Source organism: Rhinatrema bivittatum, chromosome 1 (assembly GCF_901001135.1).
Source record: "Rhinatrema bivittatum chromosome 1, aRhiBiv1.1, whole genome shotgun sequence".
NCBI lineage: Eukaryota > Metazoa > Chordata > Amphibia > Gymnophiona > Rhinatrematidae > Rhinatrema > Rhinatrema bivittatum.
This window is the reverse complement of record NC_042615.1, coordinates 392,540,407-392,556,099: the sequence shown is the minus strand read 5'-3', so window position 1 is coordinate 392,556,099 and position 15,693 is coordinate 392,540,407. Positions and strand designations below refer to the sequence as shown.

The 15,693-nt window shown below is 44.2% G+C and overlaps 1 protein-coding gene across 6 annotated transcripts in view; it reads right to left on the bottom strand.

The window, feature by feature from the left end:
• NRG1 (neuregulin 1) overlaps positions 1-15,693 on the bottom strand; it is a 550,039-nt gene that overhangs the window by 104,234 nt on the left and 430,112 nt on the right. For all 6 annotated transcript variants that reach the window (XM_029601717.1, XM_029601714.1, XM_029601723.1 and 3 more), the window contains one exon: positions 1,433-1,562. In XM_029601717.1, coding sequence (XP_029457577.1) covers positions 1,433-1,562 — 130 coding nt within the window. The remainder of the gene's footprint in view (positions 1-1,432; positions 1,563-15,693) is intronic.

Here is a 15,693-nt window from a genome sequence, read left to right as displayed (position 1 = left end):
TCTAATCTACATCCACTGACTGTTTTACTCTTCATCTGAACTGTATCCAGCTACAAAATTTAGACAGAAAATGCCAATAGCCATCAGTACTTTATGAGGATGCTGTTTCACTACTGTTCTACACCAAAATTGTTCTGCTAGCACTGAAAGAGTCTATGGATTCTGTTAAATCACATTAATGAAATGTGCCTGAACAGGGATAAAAGCAATATTTGTGGGCCTGGAGCTCAATGTAGACCCAGGCCCGGTCAGCACCATTTTCAAAATGCGCTGACCAGACCTTGCCCCCTCTTGTGTCATTTTGGAAATGGTGCTGACTGGGCTCAGAGATACTGGGTGCCCTGGAAGATTGCTTTTCTCCCTGTTTTGAGATAATGAGATTTGGGGGAGGTGGAAGAGTGCTACTAGACCACCACCATTATTTTGTAACTTTTGGGGGTGGAGACTTTCAGGAGGGCCGCATCAGCCTATTTCTATATTGGAAAAGGGATCAGGGGAAGACTATATGGGAGGGGGGTTTCGAGCATTAAGGAACTGGGTGGAAAGGGAGAGCATCATCATGCAGATACTGATTTTTTTTTTTTGTGGCAGCCTCGGAGTGAGTGGGGGGGGGAGGGTCAGTAAGACTCCCGGTGATTTTTAGCTTCTTTCTAAGGAGTGTCATGTTGGGTCGCAGGGCCCTTTAAATCTACCACGGGAGGACTGAGACTTGCATTAGGGTCTCAGTGCTCCCACGATAGATTAAATAATTTATTAAAAGAGTATAGATAAAATAACGTGGCTGACAAAATTCTAACTCAGCCGCATTATTTTATTTACATAGGATTAGGTATGGATGAGCTGCTTTGTATGGATGTACAAACTTTAAGCAGGCAAATGTCATGCAAAACAGCTCATTGTAATAGGGGCAGTAATCTGGGCAAAAATAGGTGTGATTTCGGTAATATTGCGCAATATCACTGTGATAGGGCTATATCGCGTAATATACATAGTTTATCGCATGACATAATGTTGTTTAACACATGCTTTAACCCTCCTGCAGTTTGATAAATCTCTCTCATAGCCAGACAAATGCACTGAAAATGGACATCATTAATGATCAGGTCCAGGTCCTTGGCTCAAAGGGTCATTTGGCAGGGAGGGAGGGAGAAAGCTGCTACACTTGCAGTTTTATTTCCTTCACCCCTACAGCATGGAAATATATAGTACAGTGACAGGCAATGCATATAATGTTAAACTGGTGAGATTCTTCCTTCTACATGGAAGGATGTTACCTTTTTTAAAAAAATGATCAAAGAGGTCTCCTGGAACCTAGGTGATGTCCTGTGCCACAAATTACCAAGTTTAAAAAAGAGATGGAAAATAATTTCCAAATGCAAAAACATAACCATTCACAACATGATGCAGACTAAAATGAATGAAAATCTCTTACTTGCACAGGTATTTTGAGCTGCTTGTAATACCATTGAGTATGTAGCATTCCCCTCCATTGACACAGTAGTTTTTCTCACTCTCTGTACATCGTATGAGGTGTCCTGTCCCGATTGGAGGCGGACTAACTGCTGCAAAAAAGAAATAAAAGGATACAGGTGACTTTTCAAAGGAATTACATATGTAAATATAACATACTACTATAGCCATTTTCCAAAGCCATTTACGTGCGCAAAGTGCTCTTATGTGACTAAATCCTACAGACAATTCACAACTCAATGGCATAAATTGTAGCAATTTTTAAAAGCCCACTTACATGGGTAAAATGCATTTGCTTATGTAAAACCCAGTTTTACATGTGCAAATGTTTTTGAAAATCAGGCCCAAAGTGTATAATGAGTGCATTTGGGATTTTAATGTTATTTCCTTTCATATTTCAATACGCATAAGACTTTTAAACTGGAGTTTAGTAGAGCAAGAGTTGAACTGAGCTCCCATGTCAGATCGGGGAGAAACAGATTTAAAAAAAAAAAAAAACTTCATGAGAAATATGATTTCTCACTTTTTTCAAATTCAGAGATAACATTTAGTGCTACACAGTGCTGTTATACATAGTTTGGATACTTTTCAGGCCACTTGCAAAGGTGGGTACGTTTAAATGGGGGTTTTGCATACATTTTCAAAGTACAAGTATACCTTCACTTTGAAAATTGTCTCGGTTAAAAGCACCAGCACAGATTGGCGCCTGCTTTTTGTGTCAGTGCTTTTTCTGTAGAAAACAGTGTGTGTAGTTTTGAAAATGTAAAACCGTATGCTGTTGCCTCCCTCAGTCAAACTATGCTCCCAAATCTGCCTATTTCTTGCCTGGATAAATGTACATGCATTGTTGATCCCCGCATGTAGCTTTTCTTGAGGAAAGACTCCCTTTTTTAATTATTTACAATCTTTTAAAATTAGCAAATAAAATAGTAATTTTGCATTAAGCATTGCAGAAAGATGTTGTATTTAACTTTGTCCAAACACCACACGAGCTAGTACTGCACTTTAAACAGTTAATGTGAATAACAAGAAGTGCAGACCAAATTTTGTAGATCCAAAAGTTCATTTAATATGTAGTCATACGTCAACTCCACTGTTCTGTTAAATGTATTATTCCGATACAAAGTAGGGGTCCCCCAACACGGACCCCGTGTTTCGCCCACTGGCTGCATTGGGAGGGACAACTCCGTGAAATCAAGTGTTCTGTAACAATAGATATAAATACATTCAAACACGGATCAACAACAACAAAGGGTAAACACCGACATACAGATAGGGGTAGATTTTTTAAAAAAGTGCGATCGCGTACTTTTGTTGGCGCACCAGGCGCCAACAAAAGTACGCTGGATTTTATAAGATACGCGCGTAGCCGTGCGTATCTTATAAAATCCTGGATCAGCGCGCGCAAGGCTGCCGATTTTGACCTCGGAGGGAACTTTCTTTCGCCCTCCCCTCACCTTCCCCTCACCTTCCCCTCCCTTCCCCTACCTAACCCACCCCCCCGGCCCTATCTAAACCCCCCCTACCTTTATCCATGGATTTATGCCTCCCGGAGGGACGTAAATCCACGCGCGCCAACGGGCTTGCTGGCGTGCCGAGACCCGACCCGGGGGCGGTTCCGGGGGGCGCGGCCACGCCCACGGAACGCCCCGGGCCGAAACCACGCCCCGGGCCCGCCCCTGAAACGCCGCATCCCGCCCTCAAAACACCATGTCGATCGGCCCCGCCCCCGACACGCCCCCTAAAAAAATCCCGGTGCGCGCAGAGCCCCGGGACGCGCGGTGCGCGCATCCCGGGGCTCTGCGCGCACCGACGGCCTATGCAAAATAGGCGCGCCGGCGCGTGAGGGCCCTGCTCGCGTAAATCCGGGCGGATTTACGCGAGCAGGTCTTTTAAAATCCACCCGACAGCTTGTATAATTGTCTCGCGGAAAAGTCAAACAATCAAAGACTGAATAGAATATACCTTCTCAATATGTGGAAACAAAGTTACAGGGAGTGCACTAAAGTTACAGTGCAACCAAATTTTAAACACCACGAACATTTTGGCGTGGATAAGGACAACCAATCACAGCATGAGAATGGGTAGCCAATCAGAGCAAGGCAGGTAAGTACATAGAACAGGAGAGACTCTCAGGTGAAGAGACTCCACTCGAGGTCACAATTAAGACCATTTGGAGCTACCGTGTCCAAAAGATAGATCCACCTTTGTTCCCTTCTAATCAAAATGTCAGAAAAATTTCCTCCCCGCACAGGAGGACAAACCACATCCACAACAAAAAACTTTAGATCTGTTACTGCATATTGTACCCAATGCTCTACTAGCAGTGCATTCTCCCGTAGGTTATTAATATTCGACCTATGTTCAATTATACGCGTTTTGATCATTCTCAGTGTCTTACCCACGTATAATTTATTGCATGGGCAACTGATAATGTAAACCACCCCAGCAGAATTGCAGTCAGAAGAACTCCGTAGAGTAAAGGTTCTTTGTGTGGTTGGATGAGTAAAGTTGGAAATAGCCATTGTTAGAGAACACACTGAGCAGTGGCCACACGGTCTGTGGCCACCTCCATCAACAGGCGCTTCAGAGTTATGTACAGTGGGAACCAGCATGTCTTTTAAATTTCTGCCCCTACTTTTGCAAAAGTACTGATAGGAACACTCTTTTGAATTTCGATAGTTGTCACCCCCGCTTTCTTAAGCAGAATATCCCTACAGGTCAGTTCCTTAGGTTGCGCCGTCTATGTTCTATGAAGGAGGAGTATGACTCCCAAGCTAAGCAGATAATGGCTCAGTTTGCCGTGAGAGGGTACCCCCGTAGAATTTTGAAACAGGCATATAAGCGGGCTTTGTTTGTAAATAGAGATCTTTTGTTCCTACCCAAAAATCAGTGTGAAGATGACTCGGTGAATTGTATTCTCCCTTTCTCTGTTAAAAGTAAGGTTATTTCCAACATGATTCGCAAACATTGGGTGGCGTTGTCCCTGAATCGTCTTTTTAACTCTTCCCTTCAGTTCACGTATCATAGGGGTAGACATTTAAAAGACATGCTGGTTCACACTGTACATAACTCTGAAGCGCCTGTTGATGGAGGTGGCCACAGACCGTGTGGCCACCACTCAGTGTGTTCTCTAACAATGGCTATTTCCAACTTTACTCATCCAACCACACAAAGAACCTTTACGGAGTTCTTCTGACTGCAATTCTGCTGGGGTGGTTTACATTATCAGTTGCCCATGCAATAAATTATATGTGGGTAAGACACTGAGAATGATCAAAATGCGTATCATCGAATATAGGTCGAATATTAATAACCTACGGGAGAACGCACCGCTAGTAGAACATTGGGTACAATATTCTCAAGCAGTAACAGATCTAAAGTTTTTTGTTGTGGATGTGGTTTGTCCTCCGGTGGGGGGAGGAAATTTTTCTGACATTTTGATTAGAAGGGAACAAAGGTGGATCTATCTTTTGGACACGGTAGCTCCAAATGGTCTTAATTGCGACCTAAAATGGAGTCTCTTCACCTGAGAGTATCCCCTGTTCTCTGTACTTACCTGCCTTGCTCTGATTGGCTACCCAGTCTCATGCTGTGATTGGTTGTCCTTATCCACATCAAAATGTTCAAGGCGTTTAAATTTTGGTTGCACTGTAACTTTAGTGCACTCCCTATAACTTTGTTTCCAAATATTGAGAAGGTATGTTCTATTCAGTCTTTGATTGTTTGACTTTTCCGCGAGACAATTATACAAGCTATCTGTATGTCGGTGTTTACCCTTTGTTGTTGTTGATCCGTGGTTGAATGTATTTATATCTATTGTTACAGAACACTTGATTTCACGGTGTTGTCCCTCCCGATGCAGCCATAGGGAGAAACACGGGGTCCGTGTTGGGGGACCTCTACTTTGTATCAGAATAATACATTTAACAGAAAAGTGGAGTTGCTGTATGACTACATATTAAATTAACTTTTGGATCTACAAAATTTGGTCTGCACTTCTCGTTATTCATAGTATTTAACTTTGTACCATGTAGAGGTTATGTCAGCTTCTGTTCCCTTAGAGATTCATTAAAACATATTGACCAAGGGGCTTAAACCTTTGCACACAAATTGTAATATGCAAATTAAGTAACAGGTAGATCAAAATCACAGCTACAGTATTGCTTCTAAAGCATTTAATGTATTTAGTTTGCAAATTACTTTGTAATGCATAGAACTATGTACACTATGTTCAATGTGCTATAGAAGATCAATTGTTTAAAGCCATTTACCCGGGTAAATTCGGTGACTGAAAATCACCCAGTATGGCATTTGCAAAAGTTTGGACACAAGTCCAATTGATTCAATAATATCTTTTTTTTTAAGTTGTTAAAGCCTAAAACATTCATTGATTCATTAAGCCTTCTGTTAATCAGGTGAAGACAATTCCACATTAAACAATCACTCTGATTGTTGTTCTATTTTCAACAATAGGCTCCTCTAAGCAGCTGTCTGAACATTTGAAAATGAAGATAATTCACTCTTACAAAGCAGGGAATGGCTATAAAAAAATTCTCTAAATTCTTCCACCTAACAATTTTAACTGTCAGAAGAGTTAAGACATGGAAGTTACATGGAACTGTTAAAGTCAGGGTAAGATCTAGAATACCAAGAAAAATCTCTGCTAGAACTGCCTGAAAACTGATCAGATCTCCAAAAAGCCTACTGAAAAGTTTAGCTGCCACACAAGTAGCTGTCCACAGGTCTACAGTACAGTGTTTCTTGCACAACATTGACATGCATGAGAGGGTTGACAGAAGAAAACATTTTCTATGACCTCATCACAAAAGTCATCATCTAAACTCTAAAGTATACAAACAAAAACTTTGATAAGGCAGTTAGTGTAACTGAGTTTAAAAAAGTTTGGATAAGTTCCTAGAGGAAAAATCCATAAACTACTATTACTTAATAAGCAAACGTAGCTTGAGATCTATTTAATGTTTGGGTACTTGCCAGGTTCTTATGGCCTGGATTGGCCAGTACTGTTGGAAATAGGATGCTGGGCTTGATGGACCCTTAGTCTGAGCCAGTATGGCATGTTCTTATGTTAATGTGGTTTGGACTGTTCAACCACAAACACATAAAGTACATTTGGAGATAAAAGGGAGAAGGCATTTGAAGAAAATAATATCTTGCCAATCGTTAAGCATGGGGGTTGATCTAATGGTTTTGGATTGTGTGGCAGCCAGCCAGTGGCACAGGAAATATTGTATGGTTGTGTAACCCCCTTTTTGGGAGTGGTTATTCCCTTAAGGGGTAATTTTCAAAAGGAGTTAAGCGCATAAATGTAACTACTATTGTAGCAATTTTCAAAAGCTATTTATTTGACTAAAGTGCACTTATACGAGCAAATCCTATGGACAATTCAATGGCAGATATTGTAGTAATTTTCAAAAGCCCAGTTACTCAAGTAAAGTGCATTTGCATGTGTAAAACACAGTTTTACTCAAGTAAATGCTTTTTAAAATCAGGCCCTTAAGGCACACTCTTCATGGCTACTCCGGCTAGTACTCCTCCCAGATCCTGAGCTCTCTATCGTAGAAGTGAATTCTTTCTATGGGGAGAGCCTCTTATCTATGGCTCAGAGAGTGGTGTATGATCCTGTGTGGATTATAGCTGCGGCAACTCTGGGAGGGAGCCTCTGTGAACAAACAGGCAGGACCAGGCACTGGATGTTAAATAACAGTTTTACTGATTAGTTAAAGGCAACTAAAAGTCCATTTGTAAATGAGCGTGCAGTTTCAGATGTTTCCTTTTATAGTTAGGTGCTTCATTCTGGGTAGGTGTCCATTTCTTCAGAAAACTGGTAGAGCTTCCCATGGTGGTGGTAACTATCTACTAAAAGCTCTCCCAGTGGCTTAACTAGGATTCCTGTCATGGGTCCCCTCTTAGCATAGCAAAAACCTTCCTACCTTGATCCTCATATTCTCACCGATCACCCAGCCCCGCACCCTGGTCACATGGATGGAGATCTGGATGGGGTCTACAGGTCCTTTTAGATGTTCTGAAAAGGATGACACCTTGGGTTGAAAAGTCTGAGGTTCAGAAGCCTGCTAGTCCAGCCTGGCTCCCAGTGAAGAGAAGTGGCTCAAAACCCTCCTCACAAAACAAAAGAGAAAATACTTTTCCTAATCAAAAAAATCTTCCAAGACTGATGTTTTACTGCTTGCCACAATCATGAAGTGAATAGGCTCACTGGTCTTCAGCCCCTGTTCCAGCCAAGGATGACCTTTACCAGAGGTGCAGAGTTTAAATATAGTCCCTTCCAAAAATAAGATTATTCTACCTTCCATCATCTCACACAGCCAAGTCTGTCACAGGTGCTTGCTTCATTCAGGGAGTGAATGGGCTCACTGGTCTTCAGTCCTGGAGTGGAAGTCCCACAGAAGTTCCATTAGAAAGAGCTCCTTCCTGTAACTAAACTCCTAGAGAATTTCTGGCAGGATGTACACAGAGAAGTTCCCCCTCCAAATCCAAAAACCTGATGAGGCAGGGTGGCTTTACCAGGGAGGGAAAAATAAATATCTTTACTACTTGATGTCTGCACTGAAAATGAAACTAATCACAACTAAATCTACAAAATAACTGGTTATAAAGCAAAGAGCAACCAATCCTGGCTCTCCTGGGTGGGAGGAGGGTGAGAGGGGATGGATGGCTCACAAGGTGTTAAATCTACAGGAATGAAACTAAGGACTTTAGTGGCAGACAGAGGGTCCTGCCACAGGTGGAAGAAAGAATGGATTCAACTCAGTACTAAAATTTCCTAGAAGATGTCTCACAGTCAATGAAGAAACTGAAGCTGAAAAGAAGTTAGATATTTCAGGAAGACAATAATCCAAAACATGAAGTTTTTATATGAAAGAAAGATGAAGATTTTGGAATGGCCTTCACAGTTCCCAGTCTTCAATATTATTGAAAATCTGGTATAGGACCTACCATTTCCTGCAAAGGCTGCCCAGATTGGCAACATCTGTGTCAGCTTCCTGGATCTGCAACAGTGACTGGGACGCTGCCCTGATGTCAGGAGGAAGTGCTAAGGATTCCCTCAAAAAGAGGTGCCCAGCGGCATGCTGATGGTGCGTGTTGCCAAAGCCACGTGCCAAAGGGGTGCGTCCCTTTGTTCCGATTTGGCTCCTTTTTGACTGCCTTCCTTTGAGTCTTACTTTTCTCAAATTATTTTCCTTAAACTAATATGAGTAAGAGAGGAGGCCGTGTTCGATCTGACCCGTTTTTTCAAATCTTCAACAGTGGGCTATTTCTCAGATGATGACAGGAATTCCAGGGCCATCAAGATTTAGCTCACATTCCCTCATTGCTGGCTGAACATATGAAGCACTGCTGGGCCAGCTAAAGAAAGACACCTCCATGAGTCCTAAGCATCATCCTCCTCCCTCTGCACCGGTATTTTCAGAGGCCCCCTTGTTGTCTGGAAGCCCTGTGAGACATACTTTGACTGAAATATCTTCTCATTTTCTTGTCGATACAATTCTCCAGAGGCCAACTAATATCCTTCTTGAAGATGTTTGGTGTGCCATAGTCCTTTTGGAAAAGGCAGTAGATAAATGATGGATGATTTTTATTCCTTTATGACTTCCTTAAAGGGGCCAAGATTCTGCCTAACATCTATCGGAGAACATGAAAAAAGATTAACAACTTTGGAAGCTCATGATCTACTTATACAAGAGTTTAAAATGACTTCTATTTAAGACAGTTCTAGTGTGTCTTCAACTGTCTGAAAACAGATGGAGATCTTTGAATCTCCGCCTGTTACATTTTCCTTATATGCCCTTGATTTCTGCACATTAGTGAGCTTATTGTCAAATATTTCAAAGATGTGTTATGTATTTCTGAATAACATATGCCCTCTTTGTTTGAAGTTTACTATGTTTTTCCCAAGAGGATTTGTGGAGTTAGATCCTGAGGAAACTTCTATGACATAAGATGTGAAGTACATAAAATAAATTAACAATAACAGATTTCATATATTAGTCAGTTTGTTGAGCTTTTTCAAACTCTCGTTAAATTTGTTCCTCATGTATCCAACAGTATCTCTTGTCCTTCTTGTTATTATAGATCTTTACATTCTGATGTTTTTAAGTTAGGTTGTATGCATGTATGAATAGCCATGTTTTTAGCTACATTTAAATCTCTTTTTGTCTGGTATCAAATGTAGCATCTCAGGAAATTCCAAAGTTTTGGATCTGCTATGGAAAATATACGATCTCTTACATGCTAACACCGGTTAGCCTCACTTCGGTGGTGGGAAAAGTAATGGAGTCACTGCTGAAAGAGAGAATAGTGAACTATCTACAGTCCGGGGAATTGATGGACCAGAGGCAACATGGATTCACCAGGGGAAGATCCTGTCAGACAAATCTGATTAACTTTTTTGACTGGGTAACCAAGGAATTGGATCGAGGAAGAGCGCTTGATATCATATACTTGGATTTCAGCAAAGCTTTTGATACGGTTCCGCACAGGAGACTGGTGAATAAAACGAGAAGCTTAGGAGTGAGGGCCGAGGTGGTGACCTGGATTGCAAATTGGCTGACGGACAGGTGATGGTAAATGGAACCTTCTCTGAAAGAGCGGTTTTAAGTGGTGTACCGCAAGGATCGGTGTTGGGACTGGTCCTGTTCAATATCTTTGTGAGCGACATTGCGGACGGGATAGAAGGTAAGGTTTGTCTTTTTGCGGATGACACGAAGATCAGCAACAGAGTGGACACGCCGGAAGGAGTGGAGAGAATGAGACGGGATCTAAGGAAACTGGAAGAGTGGTCGAAGATATGGCAGCTCAGATTCAATGCCAAGAAGTGCAAAGTCATGCATATGGGGAGTGGAAACCCGAATGAACTGTATTCAATGGGGGGGGAAAAGCTGATGTGCACGGAGCAGGAGAGGGACCTTGGGGTGATAGTGTCTAATGATATGAAGTCTGCGAAACAATGCGACAAGGCGATAGCAAAAGCCAGAAGAATGCTGGGCTGCATAGAGAGAGGAATATCGAGTAAGAAAAGGGAAGTGATTATTCCCTTGTACAGGTCCTTGGTGAGGCCTCACCTGGAGTACTGTGTTCAGTTCTGGAGACCGTATCTACAAAAAGACAAAGACAAGATGGAAGCGGTACAGAGAAGGGCGACCAGGAAGGTGGAGGATCTTCATCGCATGACGTACGAGGAGAGATTGAAGAATCTAAATATGTACACCCTGGAGGAAAGGAGGAGCAGAGGTGATATGATACAGACTTTCAGATACTTGAAAGGTTTTAATGATCCAAAGACAACGACAAACCTGTTCCGTAGGAAAAAAATCAGCAGAACCAGGGGTCACGATTTGAAGCTCCAGGGAGGAAGATTCAGAACCAATGTCAGGAAGTATTTCTTCACGGAGAGGGTGGTGGACGCCTGGAATGCCCTTCCGGAGGATGTGGTGAAGACCAGAACTGTGAAGGACTTCAAAGGGGCGTGGGATAAACACTGTGGATCCATAAAGTCAAGAGGCCGCCAATGAAGAGTGGGTGACTCACCAGAATGACAGCTACTGCCTGGAGACAATACCCTTATTCAATAAACATATACATGCTTACTGTGACTCCAACATCGCTCTAAGCTTCAACAGCAAGAGGAAATGTGGAAAAATGGATTTACACTCACAAAGAGGGGAGTAGCTGGCTTGTTACGGCGGTTACTACCCCAAACCAAATAAGCCTGATACTTCACCTTCGATGCATATACAGCATGGTTCTCTGCTTCAACGACAGGGGAGAAGAAAAAAGGGTTCGCACTCACAAAGCGGGGAGTAGCTGGCTTGTTACGGCGGTTACTACCCCAAACCAAATGTGTCTGATACTTCACTTTCGATGCATATCCAGCATGGCTCTCTGCTTCAACGGCATGGGAGAAGACTGATACATCACGCATTTCCAGCATAGCTCCCTGCTTCAACAGCAGGGGAGAAGAAAAACAACCAATAAGGACTGTATAACATAGTCTGGGTAAAACAAATAAGCATGGGTGTAGCTTGCTTATTGCGGCGGTTACTACCCCTACTACCCCTAACTAATCAAGCTAGATATTTCAATGGTGGGGGTGGAAGGTAAATAGAACCAAGAGCTAAGAGAAACAGATAAGTATGAGAGAAAAAATGTGTGAAGCTTGCTGGGCAGACTGGATGGGCCGTTTGGTCTTCTTCTGCCGTCATTTCTATGTTTCTATGTTTCTAAGCCTGATACTTCACTTTCAATACCAGTGGCGTAGCCAGAAATGAATTTTTGGCTGGGCCCAAGGTTAACATGGGTGGGCACTAAACAAAGTCTGCATTATGGAACATATAACAACTCTATCTATGAAAAGGCAACACTACAAATATTAAATCAGGTCCTAAACACTAATACACCTCCTATTAGGAAAACAGAACAAGCCAAGCTGCTATAGCAGTTGAAAAGCGCCTCACCATCAGGCGCCAGCGAGCGGGGAGGCCACCCTCCATCCTGGGCCCCTGCAAGAAGTGAACACCATCTTAAATAATAAAAAAGAAACGGAACTATCATCAGGAGGTGAGGGGAAATGGGTGACTGCGCTGTGTGACCATGCCCCTCCCCTGACGTCACTGTGAGCTCCGGCGGCAGTTGAAAAGCGCCTTACCATCAGGCGCCAGCGAGCGGGGAGGCCACCCTCCATCCTGGGCCCCCGCAAGAAGTGAACACCATCTTAAATAATAAAAAAGAAACGGAACTATCATCAGGAGGTGAGGGGAAATGGGTGACTGCGCTGGGTGACCATGCCCCTCCCCCGACGTCACTGTGAGCTCCGGCGGCAGTTGAATAGCGCCTCACCATCAGGCGCCAGCGAGCGGGGAGGCCACCCTCCATCCTGGGCCCCCGCAAGAAGTGAACACCATCTTAAATAATAAAAAAGAAACGGAACTATCATCAGGAGGTGAGGGGAAATGGGTGACTGCGCTGTGTGACCATGCCCCTCCCCCGACGTCAACTCTTTGTGCTTCATTTACTATTTTTTCTTTTACGTTTTCTGTTAAGTAACCTTTTTTCAAGTTCCTACCTTATGCATTTGTTAACAATTTTATTATAAATGTTCTCTGTATTTGACCATGGAAATATTTTTTCCTGCTTTTTCTGTTTTATGTAAACCGGTATGATTTGCATTTTAATGTAAGAATGTCGGTATATAAAAATTATAAATAAATAAATAAATAAATAAATATAGAGCCCCACACAGAAATAACTGTAAAACTATATTAATAAATGTTTCAAAACAGCTGATGAACAGAATAACATCCAACAAAACTCATAAAAATTATTAAAAATTGTCCAAATATCAATAAAATATTTCAAAACAGCAGACACATCACATAATACTCGATAATTAAAATGGCAGTCAATCAAGAAAAATAAAAACTTAAAATGCCACCTTTACTTACCCTCTCCAGCAACTCTCATACTCCTTTCCCTTGAAAGCACATACCCGGAGCAGCAGCGGCTGCTGAAGCTCTGTCCTTACAGCCCACAAGTCACACACACAGGGCCGGTGCAAGAGTATTTGGCACCCTAGGCGAACCTTCAGAAATGCAACCCCTCCCCAGGATTACGTATTGGCAGCAGCTCCGGCACAGCGCCCCCTCCTTTGGTATTGGATTTGTCGCAGGACCTCTTGTACTGGTGGGAGTTTGCAACCTCCCAAAATTGTGGCGCCCTAGGCCACCGCCTAGTTTGCCTAATGGAAGCACTGGCCCTGCGTGCATGCGCACACACACACATACCAATTAAACCCTACGATCAGTCTCTGTCTCTCACACACCCCAGTCACCTCCCTGCCCAGTCTCTGTCTCTCACACACACCCCAGTCACCTCCCTGCTCAGACTCTGTCTCTCACACACACCCCAGTCACCTCCCTGCCCAGTCTCTGTCTCTCACACACACCCCAGTCACCTCCCTGCTCAGACTCTGTCTCTCACACACACCCCAGTCACTTCCCTGCTCAGACTCTGGCTCTCACACACACCCCAGTCACCTCCTTGTCCAGTCTCTGTCTCTCACACACACCCCAGTCACCCCCCTGCCCAGTCTCTGTCTCTCACACCCCCCCAGTCACCTCCCTGCTCAGACTCTGTCTCTCACACACACCCCAGTCACCTCCCTGCCCAGTCTCTGTCTCACACACCCCCCAGTCACCTCCCTGCCCAGTCTCTCACACACACACCCCAGTCACCTCCCTGCCCAGTCTTTGTCTCTCACACACCTCCCAGTCACCTCCCTGCTCAGACTCTGTCTCTCACACACACCCGTCACCTCCCTGCCCAGTCTGTCTCTCACACACCCCAGTCACCTCCCTGCCCAGTCTCTGTCTCTCACACACACCCCAGTCACCTCCCTGCCCAGTCTTTGTCTCTCACACACCCCCGTCACCTCCCTGCCCAGTCTCTGTCTCTCACACACCCCCTAGTCACCTCCCTGCTCAGACTGTCTCTCACACACACCCCAGTCACCTCCCTGCCCAGTCTCTGTCTCTCACACCCACCCAGTCACCTCTCTGCCCAGTCTCTGTCTCTCACACACACTTTGCTTAGAGCCCCAATGCTGTGTTCCCCTTTCATTTTGCAGTGGCAGATTTCCTACTGCTGCCACTGACTTCTCAGCCGCACTGATGCAGCAAACATTTATTTTAGAAAAATATGCCACAGCACTCAAACCTTTCTTCTGACTGTCAGGATATCCCTAGGCTCCCGCGGCCCATCTGCCTGCTTTTACGGCCGCTGGGAGCTCCAATTGCCCTATCTGAAATCAGCAAGGCTGAGTACCACTTTTACTTTAAATGCGGTTTTGCTGTGCTCACTGTGGGAAGGAGGAAACTCAACGGAGCAACCGGCCTCTGCATGCTCGCTTTGGGGACTCCCTACTCTATCGCGGTTCCTGGCGCGGCTGGCCTCTTTTCTTTGTGGCTCTCCGTATTTCCGCACTTGCAGCCCGTGGCTTGAACACTGCCTCTCCTCCCAGCCCGATGCCCCCCTTCTTCCTGCCCCACCGGCCAATCAGAGGCTTTCTCCTCCCATTGGCAGGGAGGAGGCTTCCGATTGGCCCGCAGGGGCAAGAAGAACTGAGGAGGCTTCCAATTGGCCCGGGGGCAGGAAGAAGAAAGGTGGTTTCCCATTGGCCCGCGGGGGGCAAGAAGAACTGAGGAGGCTTCCAATTGGCCCGGGGGCAGGAAGAAGGGAGGAGGTTTCCCATTGGCCCACGGGGGCAAGAAGAACTGAGGAGGCTTCCAATTGGCCCGGGGGCAGGAAGGAGGAGGTTTCCCATTGGCCCGCGGGGGCAAGAAGAACTGAGGAGACTTCCAATTGGCCCAGGGGCAGCAAGAAGGGAGGAGGTTTCCCATTGGCCCGTGGGGGCAGGAAGAAGGTAAAGGGAAGTATTACTGAGGCTGTGGGACACCGGGAGCCACAACACACCAGCTGGTTTTATTAATTTTTTTTCTCCCTTGGGTGCCTGCTGATGCTGCCTGCTTTTTATTGGCTGCAGTGTCTTGCAAACAAATTTGGGTGGGCCTGAATGGAAAGTGGGTGGCCCACCCGTAGCTACGCCACTGTTCAATACATATCCAGAGAAGCTCCCTGCTTCAATGGCAGGGGGAAATGAAGAAAAGTGGATTTACATTCAGATAACAACCAACCTAACTAATTAAGCTATTTCACTTAGATGCAGTTCCTACACTGCTCTCTACATTAATGATGGGGGTGGAAGGGAAATAGAATAAAAAAGGTTACTAAGAGCCAAGAGAAACAGATAAGTATGTGAGAGAAAAAAAAAGTGTGAAAGCTTGCTGGGCAGACTGGATGGGCCTTTTGGTCTTCTTCTGCCGTCATTTCTATGTTTCTATGTTTCTATGTTTCTATGCTTCAGGTGTGTGCTCCTTATTGTGGGGACAATCAGCAATTCTTTATTTTGAAATCTTAGTGCTCACTGCTGTGTGTATGGTTGTAATGACATGCCTATCATACAATGATATTCGAGTGAAGGATTTTGACTATTAACATTAATACTTTAAAATAGATTTGGGATTGTACTGGTAGCCAGTGCAGTGAGCTCAGTGAGGGTATAATGTGATCGAATTTCCTAGTTCCTAACAAAAGTCTTGCAGCAGCATTTTGTAGTACTTGTAATGG